Raw genomic sequence first — 14,716 nt, 5'->3', positions numbered from 1 at the left:
GATCATGAATTTCTCATACACTACTTATGTACTTCAATGTAACACCCATGCTTACCAATGAAGTTAGCTATATTCATGATATTACATTCTATTGTACACAAGTATACTGGAGAAACAGCATCTAAACAAGAAAATAAACGCGGATCTTTCTTATTCTACAAGACTCGACACCCAATTTCTTTCACAAAACAGTATGATCAGGGGCCGAGGCGCCAATGAGGCGGTGAAATATTTTCACATCTGGAGACAGCTGTTTCAATGCCGAGACAAGCTCATCAGCTGCCTTGAGGAGTGCATCGTAAGAAAGCGGCTCTAATGCGTCTAGAATGAACAGTACACGAGTAGTCTCGTCAGTCAAAGCTGTGCGAGGGCCTTGTCGCCAATTCCACCGCCGGCAAGTGATACCAGTCTCGTCGCACCATATCGGCTCTCCAGGAGCTGCGAGTTCCATTTGGGGCTCGCCACCAGAAAATGTCAGAAACGGCTCCTCACCAGTGGCGCGAACTAATAGCGGTGCACCATTGTACTTTTCCAGGTCCTCGCCGCCCAGGGGGATCTGATTCTTGACTGAGACAGCGTTGTAGATATCGGTCAAGCGATTAACACGCGGCAGGCCTGCCTCTGCGCGGCGAGTGAGGGCCTCTAGGCTATTGCGGGTCTTATTTGGTTTCGCTCCAAAGGCCTTGTATGTGTCGCGCCATGCGGCAATATGTGGGAAATCCACGATGGGGGATTTGGATAGAAGTTGTTTGACTGTTAATTCGGCGTCGTGGAGAAGGGCCTCGCTGAACTCATCGCTGGGCCCTGGAGGGATCCCTTCCACAACAATTAAGAGGGCGCGGTAATCAGGACGTAGTTGGAAGATCTCAGGGGCTACATGAGCAGCTTGGAGAAATTTCTGGACGATCTCTGTTCTGCTCATCGTTGAGTTTGAGATTCAGATAAAAGCGTAATAAAGTTGCAGGGCTTTAATGAAAGAGGATTCTTGCTAGGTAAGGAGTCGTGATTAGCATAAAATCTTTTGGCCAAATGATAGATTAAATAGTCCAGTAAAGCGACCCCCGGCAATCAATAATAAATGCATGCAACTATACCACGTGAAATAAAATCTTTTTTGGTTGTCCTTAAAGTATACGCCTCCCGTTGGGTCCTACCTGAACCGTGGATGATTAGTCCGTTTTTGGCAGTTAAATGGGAAGTATTGTGGAGCCACGCCCTTGGCTGGCATTTACTATCCACTGGGAAGCTACCTCGGGCCTGACAAAGTGACCACAAGAATCAATTGGAGAAATTCTACAGGTTTCTTTACAAGGATTTCTGGTTGTGACCAGTTTCTGAAAGCATTCCGTTAGGAATCGCTTGATTTTGATTCGCCTGGTAGTGACGCGTTAGCCCTAATGATTCATACTCGATCCAGAAATGGGTTTCTCTATTTGAATCAAGTATATGATCTCTTTGGCCTGTATGTACATCTGCAGTACTTGGATCTCCGTCCTGTGAAGCACCTTGTACCAGATAAATGAATGACCTTGTACGAGATATCTTAATGAAGATTTGTGCACTACTTCGTCCTTAGTACATCGAATCTAGTAAAATGAATGTTTCTGGGAACTAAATCTAAGCACTTCTTCCCACTAGTCAATGCCGTCGTTATGACTTCTTGGGGGGATTTCCAACTCAGGCTATATGCCTATGGACAGAACCATTGACAATTCCGTCAATCTGGTTGCGATAAAAATTATACGGTAGTAAGATCCTAATATCAGGTGTATAACAGGGGAAACATATCGTCATTTCGCAAACGATATGTGTGAAAAGCAGTGACTTGAATATCAAGCGTACTTCAGCGATTGATTAGCCCCAGTAAAAATCGTAGATCGATTCCGCGATCGCCAACTGTCAAGTGCCGACGCGACTTATCACGTGGCGCTGGAATGCGCGTCGCGATGCGATCAACGCTCCTCCCAGCCTCCAAGCGCCTTCAAAAGCGACAGTTCCGACTCAATTGGGACCCATAATCAGCCAATACCCTGAAATCCTTCTCACTTTTCAAAAGTGGATCTGCATCTAGACCCGACATCCTCGTTCACCCACAGAGACGACATCCGGACCTAGCAAAACCACAACAGACTTCCCCATCCGAACCACGGAACCCACTCCACCCTCAAGAAAACCCTCCAACATCTCATCTCATCATGTTCGCCTCACAAATACCCTCGTCTCCCTCCACCCCCTTCCGCCAAACCACCCACTACTCTCCAGCGCGGCCCTCGCCCCTCGGCCAGCGCAACTCCAACATCGTCACCCCCCCATGGACCATGGGTTCTCCGACGCGCGCGGGACAATCGCACAAGCCCACCGAATATGACGAGAATGCGCCTTTCTCCCCCGTCTCTTTCCCACGCTTTTCCATCCAGAGTGCGCCCCCACCGCAGCGCCAGCACCAACAGCCAGTCTCGTTCTTCGCGTCTTCGCCCTTGCACAACCAGTCCCCGGCGCCGATGTCACCGGCATCGCCATCGCCGTCCACCCGCCCCCGCTATGCGGACCGCTACGTTTCAGAGATCGCTAATCCGATGAAGACGACGACCTCGCTGGCGCGCTCAAAGACGCGTAAGATGTTCCTGAACCGAATCCGCCAGGACCGCGACACGGGTCGGTTTGAGGCGCGCGGCGAGCAGATGATGATGGCGGAGCACTTGGCTGATAAGCGACGATGGGAGGAGTGTATGGCGCGGGAGGCCGATGGGGCGATGCACGGCGTTGATGCAGATCTTGAAGAGGACAATATGCTTCCTGGTAAGTCTCGAGGGTCGCTCTAAAAGTTTGCTTTTAGTGGCTGGATTGGCTTCAGAGGGTGGGCTAACTTGGTATTTCATTTATAGACGAGGCTGATGTCCGCGCGCTGGATGAGTATGTCTTGCAGGAGCAGGCGATGGAGATGGCCATGCAGGAGAATTTGGGATCTGGTTCGAATGCGCACCATCAGCAGCCGACGGAGCCGAACGTTTCGTTCAGCGATGAGGATTATGATGACATCTTTATGGGCTTGTCGGATACCAACCAGGACATGGATATGTCATAGATGTGGTGCGACAACCCTGTTGCTTTGTCTGGGCTTCTTTCAAAGTTTTCTGTTCTTTGTTCCAGGTTTCTGTCAGCGTGAGGTTTTGCATCCGGCGGCGTTCAGGGTTTTTATTTATTTCTTACGATGGGCTGGAATTCTCGGACAAAGCCAATGCGTGGATATCTCGGTGTAAATAAGGGTATCGACGCGCGTGTATATAGTATGTACAAGTACAGCAAGCCGATTGAACATGAATGGTATATCTCTCATGAAGACCAAGGTCTCCTTTCTTCTCTTCCCTCTATATTCCCTCCACACTCTTCTTTCATTGCTGCGGACAATCAGGCACGCCACCTGGTCCAGCTCCGGCAGCAGCAGCAGCACCTCCCAGATCCTCCATTAACGGGTTTGATACAAGTTCCTCCGGCGGGCTGCCGGCAGCTTGCATCTATAAAAAACAAAAAACAACACCAGTCAGCATAAGATCTCTCTCTCTTTAAAACACACCCAGCAAAATCCGGGTAAGCTCCCCGAAAACTCACCTCCTGCATCCTTTCCCACACATACTCGCGACATTTCGCATCCTCGTCCGAGTACCCCTCCTCCTCAAACTTCTCCACAATCTGCTTCACCACTCGCGCCTGGGTTTCATACCGTTCCATATCTGCCGCGGCGACGGCTCCACTCGCCCGGTTCTTCTCCAGCCATGGGCCAAACTTCCCATCCAGCTCCTTCATCGGCTCGTACAACATCTCCTTGTTCGAGAGCTGCTCCATCATCCCCATAAACATCTTCGTCAGGTCACCGTCCTCGCCCGCGCCCGCTGCCCCAGCTTCCACCGCTTTGAGTAGCTGTGCCAGCATATCATCCGACAGTCCGTCGTCTGTGCTCGCCGCTTCCGTCGCCCGGTCCCCGGATTGCTTCATGCGCTCGATAGTGCGCTGGATTGCATCATTGAACGACTCGGGCTGCTCGACATCCGCTGCGGGCGCGGGTGCGGGCGTAGGCGTCTCCTCCATCGCCGAACCCGGCCCGTTCTGGCCACCTTCTTCCGCCATCACGTCTGCCAGCAGCTGCTTCAGGAAGTCGCCAGGCGGGATCCCGCTCTCCTCAAGCTGCTTCGCGAACGCGTCCGCGCCCTGGTCCACCGTGGCGTGCAGGCCCTGCATGTCAGCGGGCCCGCTGGCACCCGGTTTGGCCATCATGTTGGCCATATCTTGCTCCAGTTGCTTCAGGAAGGCATCTTCGTCGAAGTCGGGCGGGGCGACACCTGTGGTGGGAGCGGGGGTCGCCGCGGCGGGCGGTGCGGGCGGCGCTTTAGGCTTGGAGAAGTCATCTAGAACATCTGTAGGGAGAGATTGTGTCAGTTTTCACTTGTGATGGGGGCAGAAGTTTGCGGGAAGTAGGTTCGCACCGTCCAATTCGTCAAAGTCCGAGTCTTCATCATCGTCGGCGGGTTTTGGCTGCTCCGACGGGGTTTTCTGTGCGGGGACTGCTTGCGCCGTGACAGACGCAGTTGCATCCGATTGTTCTGTTGCAGCAGGAGCAGGAACACTTGAGGTCGCCGTTGAGCTGGCCGGTACAGTGGCGGACCCTTGCGGCTGGTCGCTTGGACCCGAGGCAGTGTCGGTCATAGTGCAAGTTTCGGGAGGGGCTAAGCACGGAGAAACAACGCGAGGGACCGAGCGGAAAGCTTGTCGGCGAGGTGCTCGGAACAAAAGTAGAGACCGATGGGAAGGCAAACAGAGGTGCAGGTTTGTGTTTTTGGAGATGAACGATAGTGATTGTTTGAGGGTGCTATGGCATGTGATGGGGTTAGGTTTGGCGGGGAACCGAACGCCGATCGCCGAGGGAAAGCCGTCGCATCGGCATTTTTATGAAAGAAGCATAATCCTCGTAACCTCTAAATCGCCGAGGAGGTTGAGTACAAGAATAGCGAAAAGAAAAGAACGGGGGGAATAGGGAGAAGGAGCGGAATTAGAAAAGAAAAGGGAAAAAAAAGGCTAGAAGTAGTGTAATTGATAATCCTAGCAACATTTTCAATGGAGTTACAGAGATGATCAGTGACTGGATGCAGGGTTACCGACTAACGAGGTTTTTCTTGTCTGCTCCGTCTGCGGCTTAACTAGGGTTTCTCTCCACTGGTCATGGTATTACCTCGCGTTCGTCTACAGTGTCAATGGAAGTTATAGATCACTGTCGACCGGATAGACATGTATTCATCTAGTGAGTACAGATACCCCATCAATCCATACCTCGAGGGCTCCGTCCGTATACTTGTGGTTTCCGGTCTCGAGGCAGAGCAGTGACCTGACTCGCGCGTATAATCATGTTTTCATAGTCTGGATGCTCCGCTACATTGTAAGATGAGTTCAGATATCCCATCTTATTCCTCTTACGTTCCTAATGATATTCTTTTATACTCCTATTCGACCATATCCCTACCCGTATGAGGTTACCATTACTATCATCACCCGATCACTCCACATTGCCTCTGATAGAAACCGAAGGATTCAAGCGAGCGCCGGACCAATTGAACCATCTGGATGATGGACAAGACGTAAGGGAGCACGAGCATCTGCGGGGGTTTCCAGAATGTCTGAGGATCTGGGGGCCGGGGGCCGAACAGACGGGGTTCTTGGATTGGGGCTTGGTGGTTCGCGTGATGAGGGTCATGTGGGTTGGGCCAAGAAAACCCTTGAACCGGTCTGACCTGGACTATGATCTGTCCAGAGTACCTGTGCTCCATAGACACAGGATACTGTCCGACAACACTTGGCCTTCTCTTTCCGTGCTCACTTCTCGCCGCTTTTGGATCACTGAGTAGAGTTGAGCACGCCCCTGATCAACTTAAGCTGGTTATTAATCCTTACGTAATCAAAACGATAAGCTCACTGGGCCTGACCTCAATATCGCTATTCGATTAATGAGTGTAACCCGAGACTAAGCGATGTAAGTTAGCAAAGTTAGGGGAACTAGAACCGCGGGGCGGATGCTTTCATCCCTTCGTTCCTGCTATTTTCTTTGGCCAATATTGTTTTCTATCTGTTCGTTCCAACAGCTGTACATGGGCCTTATGTTGCGGGTAGCACCTCTAATACGCACTGGGCTAGAACCCAGAAGGAGCAAATTCCTGTATGACACCTTGTATATATAGAAAGCTCTAACAAGAATAAGAATTTTAATTGATTAATAATGTCCTTTTTCTTTACTATTAGCTTCTTTTTATATGTAGAATAATTTAACTCCGCGTCTAAAAGCTTCCTAATATTAAATATGACTAGATATAAATTCTTATTCTGAATTATTTAGAGTAGAGATACTCCGATTATCTATTCTACATATCACGTTTAATGATAAAAGATTTTCATCAGTTATTGTGAAAATCAGGAAGCGAAATCCAGATTTCCTGGCAGAAAGCCTTGTTCCGACCACCCACAACTCTACATAGCAGGTCGGATTAAGTTTGACACGCTGGCCACTGCCAAACGCAAATTGTGCATCAAGTACCAAGTACCGGGGAAATGGTATGAAAGTAAGAGTTTGTCCCTCGCCCGCACTCCAGCGAAAGATAGACACCTCTTAGTAGTACTGCAGACTAATACTATACTCGATTGAGATAGCTAAGGAAGTCAGGATCTATCTGTTCGATATTTATAAGACCTGTGCTATTCTCAGTTAATATAGTATTTGATAGTGGACTTGTACCTGTAAGGGTCTTTGCATAGTCGACACTACCCTGGGATTCTAATCAACTTAGTATTCGATGTGTGATTGTGGCTAATTTCACTCGTATTTCGTGCCTTCTTATATACGCAATCCTGTCAAGGTAGTATAGAGTGTGACGTAATAATCAGGTTGACCATCAAGTACACTTCACTTATAAAAGTGAATGGCTGATTAGATATAGCTGAGCCCCTCGAGCATAAGACCACGGAGTGTATCAACGCGGGTCAAAAAATGAACCCTTTCCATTTACTCTCATTGTATCTTCCAAATTAGTTATCAAGGCGGCATCGGTAGACCTAGAATATTTCCAAGTATAGAGATTATTAGATGGATCTATCAAATTTTTCTGAAATAGGTTGGTCGGGTGGGAGTGAACTGCACCCATTCAGATAATCTTAGTAACATCGTAGTCGCGCGCATCCGCATTTCTAGCAATATGACACACGATCCATACAAATAAGATGCATGAATAGACTCTCCTGTGCTCTATAATCCCGAGTTGACAGACGTGGTAGTTGGAGGCTAAAAATAATGACTGATTGGGACTAGCAGAAGTCTCTATTGATAAAGTGCCTCTGCTTAGCCTTCCTTATGACCGTAAGACTTCTCAGTCTCAATAGATCTTTTATTAATTTAATCCGTAGAGTATTAGTGGGTAGCTTTGTAGCGTATATCGCTGGCATTGAGATACCTCTTGCTTCCGCCAGAGGAAGCGCCGACATAACCATTACGACATGAGCTAGGCTGTATTAGGTTAATAGAATTCGGTTTCATTTGATTTGATTTGTGGAGTGCAACAACTTGTTGGGATTAATAGAAGTCCCAGTGATTTAAACCGCCCCCTGCTAGAAAGCTCTAGGCCATGAAGGTTGCCTGAGAGAAGGCTGGATAATCCCCGCATGGTCGAGTCATCAACGATATGACTGACCAGTCACATAATTAAAGATATTTACCTGCATGCCCTTTCAGCTTACGGCCCCCAGGCAACATATCTCGTGGCAGGCGGCTTTTTGGAAAAATTCGTCGGTAAAAACGGATGTCTCCTTTAATCACGCTGTCTAATACCGAGTGCCAGTCGTACCTAATATTAGTGATTGTGGTCAGCTTAAAGAGCACGATTAGAGATGTGACCAGATCCTGAGACCCACACTAGTTAGTCGATCGAACAATGAGTGATCAAACCCAGTCACTATAGCCCTATGCCTTCCAAATCCCACTTTCAGGCCCACCACTAATTGCCCTATCTAACATCAGTGGACAAGGCTGTTGACATAAAATATCGCCCCCAACATGCACCTACCTTTATGGACCAGATAATGCGTGACGGGTGGGGCTTTCCTTTCTCGCCCACCGCCACTTTTATGGTGTCAGGTGTTGGGACACATTTCGAGTAAAAGTTCATCTAACAAGTGTGAAAGCCTTAAAACTTTCCGGAAACACCAACCATGGACTATCAGAGTTTACAGCGAAAACCAGGTGCCAATTTAGACAATGGATGGCCACCAATTGAGCCCCACACAAACGACCCACTATTCTCACTATCAAAATCAAAGTTACGGAGAGATATTTTGAATTAAATTTCAATCAATTTCTAATTCAGAGAAATGCAGTGCGTTCATTTCCCTGGGTAGTAGAGCATCCTTTCCTGATACATACGGCTTGCATTACAGTCCGAGGCAATGATTGGAGGCCCTCGATATCATAAATTAAGAAATGATGATGCAAGATTCGGACACAGATAATGGCGCGGGTTCGAAGAGCCACTAGGCGTAAAAAAAGAGAAAGGTCTTATTGATCTCTCCATTCTGGTAATCGGCTTCCTGGTAATCTGGTTTAGTATGTGGGGGAAAACACTAGTATGAAGGTTCAAAGGGTTTCGATCTCATACCATGCCAACCCTGAACTCCTCGAGAATCCGGTCTTCGGCCCGGAGATATTCTTCTTCTTCTTGTTCGGTGATGTGGTCTTCATCAAAAGTCCTCGCCCGATCAAAATCGAGCCATACGACTCGGTCGGGAGAATCTTTCACGATCATCATGTTGCGCGCCTGCGGGTCATTATGGCAGACGAGTGCCTTATGTATTTCTCTCATACCGGATACGAGATTCTCAACCCGTTGCGGGGTATAATTTGTTAAACTGATCATTTCTAGACCAGGAATGTATTCTAGGAAAAGGGCGCTGGGTAGGTACTCGTCCTCTTGAAACATAGATAGGTGTGGTTGGCATTTCGAGGGGTCAAATTTGCTAATTGACCCGAGATATTGAGGTACAATGCCACGATCGCATATACCCCGTTCTTTCAGTCGAGCGTAGGCCTTCGTTTCATGGATATGTATATCTAATTCCCCTTCCCGTTCGTAATATTGTCGGGGTCCTCTCCCCCGATGCTTTTATAGTTAATAATTCGTAGTGGTTCTCCTACCTCGCTTGATCGACTTACTACTTTCATAACACATTCTAGATCACGGACCCTGACGAGAAAGATAACTGCGTAGTCGGAGGAAAAAAGGCGTTTGAGGAACTCAATCTTCTCCAAATTGACATCACTTAGTTCGGACGCCATGTGAGTGGCTTGCTGGTCAGTAGAGTCCAGGATGAGAGAGAATCGAAATTGAGGACAAGATACCGTTGACAAGTGCCAAACGCGGACATGGTCATGTGACGGAGCCGAAATTGCGGGCCGCGAATGCCAGCGTGAGATGGCAACGGGCTGCTGCGGCGATGATTGGCCCAGGCGACTGAGGCGTGATCGTTGGTAAGCATGGATAAGAGGCGGCTGCTATTCATCAGTTCATGAGTCGTGCGATATCTGAAACAGGGTATTGTCGACCAGATAAATAACGAGCATGAATCGAATCAACTTCCAGGGCCAGCCATGAAAAGTATCTTTAAAATATCAAGTCACTCAATGTTTTGTCCCCGGAACATGCAAAGCCAAGGTGCAGGTGATTAGCTTCGACTTCTTGCTAGTGGCTCTTATCCGCCAAAAACTCGACTCAATATTCACCTTTCACCTCTCATAAAATCGAGCTGGCGGTATATGGACAGCTTAAATACCAGGAATCCCCTCACGATTACCAACTAAGGGCCTGAATTCGCTATTGCTTTGTTGTCCATAAGAGTCCAGTTCTGTGTTGCTTCCCATTGGGAGGTAACTCCACTCTGTTCTGACTTCGTGCCCATGGCTCGCCTCGCAACCTTTCTCGGAGTCCTATTGCACCATTTTCCGGTTCTCACCACGCTGAAATGAAACCTGCAAGGCCACCAGAAGAAATGTGTGCAACAGTTTCTTCTCCTTGGATCTATGTTGGTCACTTTTGAGAATCACCAAAAACTGTTGTAGTGTTGTAGTGCTAGGCGGCCTACATACTAGATGATCATATTTTCTAGTATTTAAGGAGCTTCTGGCCCGCCAGAAACAGAATAAAATCATAAAGCTTTCGATTTTGCAATTCAAGAGGTTCTTTCTATCTTATTATAACAACTATGGCTGCCGCAAACGCTGTCACGCTTATGCAGTATCTGCAAACAGCTCTGCCAGCGCTTAACCCGGGACCTAACGTGCAACCTTCTCCGAACACAACCAATGATGCATACAGTCATCGACAAATTAGAAATCTAACTCCTTGGAACAGCTTCGATCCTCAAGTTATTTTCAATAGATATGGTGCTCTTCTGAATACTGCACAAATCGCCCCCGAGCCAGCGACCACGCCACCTAGACCGATCACTTCGGAGGATGTTTTGAGACAGAGGCTCGCCGTGTATCTTAACCCAAGAGTTTACCGTGCTCTTCGCTCAGCGTTTCTCACATTGACGCAGGCGAATCGGCTGGGTGGTATGACGGTGGTGACTTTTGACGCCGGAGACTCTGCCGCTCTCATACAGAATTTCAGACCTGATCTTGCTTACTTTGATGAAACTATTGCCAACTCGCAAAACCGACCAAATCGCGCACCCGGTGACGTCAAGGTGTCCTGGAAATGGAGTAGTGCCATGCGAAATAGTCAAAGCCAAAGGGAACAAAATGAATTCAAGCAAGTGTTGAGTCAAGTCTATTATTATATGAAGCAGCACCGTACTCGGTATGGATTCGTTATTTCCAACCGAGAGATCATCGCTGTTCGACGTGTGTTCAACAACCAAGGGGTGGAGGATGAAGGCCACTTGCAGCTTTCGGCTCCTATCAGCCTTCGAGCATCAGGAACTGTCGCAGCCCCTGTGATGACGCCACTTTTGGCCTTATGGTATTTGGGAATGCTCGCTGCGCGGGATGCAGTGTCTCCCGGAGGAAATGGATTTCCCGCATTGCCGCCTTATCACGTGTAGACATTTGAATTTCCTATTCCAATAAATTGCTATTCTTTTCTTGTTTTGGTATTTAGATTGAGGCTGCCGGTACGTAGAGAGCGCTAGCTGCCTTGACAGGACTTGCAACATAATAGCAAAAATAGCCGGATTTCTCGGCCAGGCCTAACCGTGGGCTAGACATACATTTGTGGGAGTGTGTAGCTGTAGAGGGTGTCGGATCATGTACCTCGGAGTTTTGTGTTCCGATATGAAAAGAGATAGGTAACCCCCCTTATAGATTATATCAGGAAGTGGTCACTTATATAATTCCGGTGCTTTTATATATACGCATTTAATAGATAAATCGAACTTGGCTGATTTGGCAAGATTTAGTCTATTTCTCATTCATAACCTACCCTCTTGATTAGTAGACCCTTCAGTTAATCTTCGTTCCTTACCTAGCCTCCTTGCACGTATATCGTACTACGCCAATATAAAAGAGCCCTGCGCCTCGTCCTGTTTTTTTATTCCTTAGCTACGATGGCTCTTGCCTTCAGGCGAGTCATCTGCTTATTTGCCTTTAGAGTTCTTCCTATACGGTCAAGGATTCTCGTAACCTTAACTTTGAAGCTTTCATATGCTTCGAGGACTCGGGCAGCCCAAAGCAGGGGTCTCTGCAAGGAAATCGAGGCCCTGGTTTCCAAGGTGGTATTGAAGTTGAGCTCACTCGCTTAGCCCCGCCCTAAGTCTAATTAAGAAAATACAGTAAAAAGTATTTCTACTTTCAAAGAAGGATTATCTTTTTTTTAAATCAAGCTGTTAAGTGAATTCCAAAAATACCGGTCTCGCGTAAGTAGGATTCAAGTTCGCTAAGCGATCTTTGATTGTAAAGATGCTGTATCTGAAAGTGGGACGAAACTATATGAACTAGACCTTCCCCAGGTCAGAAACTGAATATCACCCCCACACTATAGCCTGAAACTCGAAAAAGGGTCGAGGTGAACTGTATTCTCGCCCCGGTTGCCTTCGTCCAAGCTAGAGATGATTTGCGATATGATAGATTGCGAATCCTTGACCACGTCACAGATTGCCGCGGCTACTAAGTGCTGCGAGGTTTCGATAATCAGTCTTCGCAGTAATCTTCGCCTGTCCGAAAATTTTAGGGCTTCATCAACTCGCGTCCGCCGCCGATGATACAAACTCTGTGTGACCATCTTCTCGAGAAGCCCGGATTATACGTGCATGAGATGGTACTATTTCTATAATATGGAATTCATGCTTGGGTGACAGGCTCCAATTTGAAGCGAGCTCTTGCTTCAGTTGGCTGGTTAAAGAAGGCGGCTTGACAGAAAGCAAAGGAACAGAATGCCGACTTGCGAGATTTCTACCTCCATAATATATCAGACTTCAAGTCATACCACCTAGCCTAGATGGATGACTCTGGATGTAATATGTACACTTCTCGATTGAAGATCTTGAAATCTCCTTGGCTGGTGTTTAGTGCCAATCAACGAGGATCAAAACGAAATACTGATGCCTAAAAGATATCAACATACGTAACGGGCTGACGGGTGTAGACACTAGTTGGAAACGGATCTCACCTTTTGCAGAGAATGCAACAGCTTGATTTTAATTTTCAAATATGACAATTTGCCCAATCATGACCCATACTCGTGGAGCTAGGTAGTTTCGCTAAGTGTATAGATCTTGTCTCGTATACTCCCATGTAAGCGATTGTAAAAAGAGAAATAGGATAAGTTTCATAAAGCAATAAGAATAGGGAATAGATTTTGATTCCATCAACAGTATATGGTCTTGACCGAATCCTTCTGGCTATGGACCTAGCCTTAGATACTCAGCCAGAGGTCTACAAGGCTGGGAGTCGCCCAACTGGCGTCCAAGGTAGGTTTGCAGTTTTGACTCCCTGAAGTCTGGACTAACTTCAGTACACGCCTTCAATCTTTCGACTTCTATTACTATTATATCCCATAAGCCTACTGTCGACGTTTCACAGGTCGAGTATGAGCGATGGCAATGTCCGATGCGCTCCTATGAGTGGTTAGCATGTCTCACTATGTTGCTCAGTAATACACTAATCACGAAAAGGAAAGTAGGGCTACTATATACAATACGACGGGATCACTGAGGGACCACCGAGTATTAGTCATTGCTCACATGACTTCGCTTTTGGTGTGATCACTGGAGACTGAGCCCGTGCTGACATCTACTCACTGAGCCTGAGCCCGCGGAATCCCCCTTACAAAAGCGGCGGCAGCCAGGATAGAAAAGCCCCACCCGACATCATGTGGTCTACATGAGTGCATATACATCGTCGAAATACGGGATGCGGAGTACGGAGTACACGGGGGGAGGATGCGCCTAGAGATGAGGGGAACTTGGAGAGGGGCCATTAGGTACAGGAACCGGATGACGACAGAAAAATGGCAGGATCCAGCAATTGCCCTGAAGCCGGCCCTGTTAGCCCCACGGTGGAAGGGGGACTAGGCGCGGAATGCGCCGAAGCGTTGCTTTGCGGAGGGGGCACAGGCTGGGCTGAGGCCAAGCCTGTGGTGGTTAAAGGTTGGTTCAACTGGCCCAAGTAGGTTTGGGGCAGTTGGAGGTTTGGAGGCGACCCTCGGTTCGCCCCGGTATCGGCTATGCGGCCTCTGGTTTTTCCAAGTCGCCCCTCGTGTCTTTTGCAGTTTCGAGCATGGCGCGTTCTGACTGTTGCTCTGGTACGTACTTTTGGGGGCTTTTTTTGCTTTTGCGGGAGGAGTGTGTAGGGTGGCTCGTCTGGGTAGCTAGGTGGACATCGGGATATATTGTATACTCCGTTCTATTCAATGGTTCGAGGGGGCCCTCGAAGCCCAGCCCTGCCCCCCCCCCCCAAATGATCCATGACTTGCAGCCCAAACCCACCCCCTAACTGCCTCCTATAGGCCTACAGGAGCCTACAGGTGCCTATAGGCAGCTGTCGGCAGGCCACTACCCCTTCTCCGCGGAAGCCGGCTGCGCCCGTTCGAATTTTTCTTGCTGTTTCTCCACGGCCAGATCGCCCGTACGACACGCTAGAGGGGGACCTGGCGAATTGGCCACCAACCATGCGGCCGTGGGTGGACCCGTGCCGTCACCGAGAGGCGGCCACTCACGAAGGTGGAGCAACAGAGGAGAAAAAAAAATAATAACAGCCCAGTCGCGAGAGGCGAGCCAAAAAGAAACGAGAAAAAAAAAAGAGGGGGCTCGTTTTGCCCTCGTCTGACCCTCAAGACCCGCCAACAAGACCCAGCGGAAGACCGTCTTATTCGTTTAGTCAATCCTTTTACCTCATCTCTTCCCTTCTTCCCCCGCTACCTCCTTTTATCTCGAATTCTCTGACTCTTCCTTTCTCATAATCTACCGTTTCTTTTATGTCACTCTCTCGCCTCTCCTCGCACGTCCCCTGCTAACCGCCGAGCCGCGCGTCTCCTGCGTCTGTGGCCTGACCCGGTTGCCCTGTCCTTGCCCTCCGGTTCCCAAAGCCCGTGGTTCGGCGGGGGGAGATAGCCTAGACGCCTGCACAGAGGTCGTCGCAGCATCGGATTCCAGACGAGAAGGTCAGATTGGCCCTCCCTCTCTACACGCCCGGGAC

At 48.5% G+C, this 14,716-nt stretch overlaps 5 protein-coding genes across 5 annotated transcripts; 2 read left to right on the top strand and 3 right to left on the bottom strand.

Moving 5' to 3' along the window:
- Window positions 1-181: 181 nt before the first annotated feature.
- N7462_002237 (B3/B4 domain-containing protein) lies at window positions 182-922 on the bottom strand (the record flags this gene model as incomplete). The annotated part of the gene is made up of 1 exon (XM_057073963.1): window positions 182-922. The coding sequence occupies one exon, from the start codon at window positions 920-922 to the stop codon at window positions 182-184; it is 741 nt and encodes a 246-aa protein (XP_056937604.1).
- Window positions 923-2,195: 1,273 nt separating this feature from the next.
- Window positions 2,196-3,085, top strand: N7462_002236 (uncharacterized protein; the record flags this gene model as incomplete). The annotated part of the gene is made up of 2 exons (XM_057073962.1): window positions 2,196-2,799; window positions 2,886-3,085. The coding sequence occupies 2 exons, from the start codon at window positions 2,196-2,198 to the stop codon at window positions 3,083-3,085; spliced, it is 804 nt and encodes a 267-aa protein (XP_056937603.1).
- Window positions 3,086-3,392: 307 nt separating this feature from the next.
- pex19 (putative peroxisomal membrane protein receptor Pex19) lies at window positions 3,393-4,701 on the bottom strand (the record flags this gene model as incomplete). Its single annotated transcript, XM_057073961.1, has 3 exons — window positions 3,393-3,515; window positions 3,610-4,412; window positions 4,482-4,701. The coding sequence occupies 3 exons, from the start codon at window positions 4,699-4,701 to the stop codon at window positions 3,393-3,395; spliced, it is 1,146 nt and encodes a 381-aa protein (XP_056937602.1).
- Window positions 4,702-8,559: 3,858 nt separating this feature from the next.
- On the bottom strand, window positions 8,560-9,361 carry N7462_002234 (uncharacterized protein; the record flags this gene model as incomplete). Its single annotated transcript, XM_057073960.1, has 3 exons — window positions 8,560-8,616; window positions 8,685-9,185; window positions 9,239-9,361. The coding sequence occupies 3 exons, from the start codon at window positions 9,359-9,361 to the stop codon at window positions 8,560-8,562; spliced, it is 681 nt and encodes a 226-aa protein (XP_056937601.1).
- Window positions 9,362-10,284: 923 nt separating this feature from the next.
- Window positions 10,285-11,127, top strand: N7462_002233 (uncharacterized protein; the record flags this gene model as incomplete). Its single annotated transcript, XM_057073959.1, has 1 exon — window positions 10,285-11,127. One exon carries the CDS (start codon window positions 10,285-10,287, stop codon window positions 11,125-11,127), a length of 843 nt encoding a protein of 280 aa, XP_056937600.1.
- Between the last annotated feature and the right edge of the window lie 3,589 nt (window positions 11,128-14,716).

The sequence above is a fragment of the Penicillium macrosclerotiorum genome (assembly GCF_028827735.1).
Source record: "Penicillium macrosclerotiorum strain IBT 26536 chromosome Unknown utg000002l_segment0_segment0, whole genome shotgun sequence".
Taxonomy (NCBI): domain Eukaryota; kingdom Fungi; phylum Ascomycota; class Eurotiomycetes; order Eurotiales; family Aspergillaceae; genus Penicillium; species Penicillium macrosclerotiorum.
The sequence above is the reverse complement of the archived record's forward strand: the minus strand, read 5'-3'. Positions and strand labels throughout refer to the sequence as shown.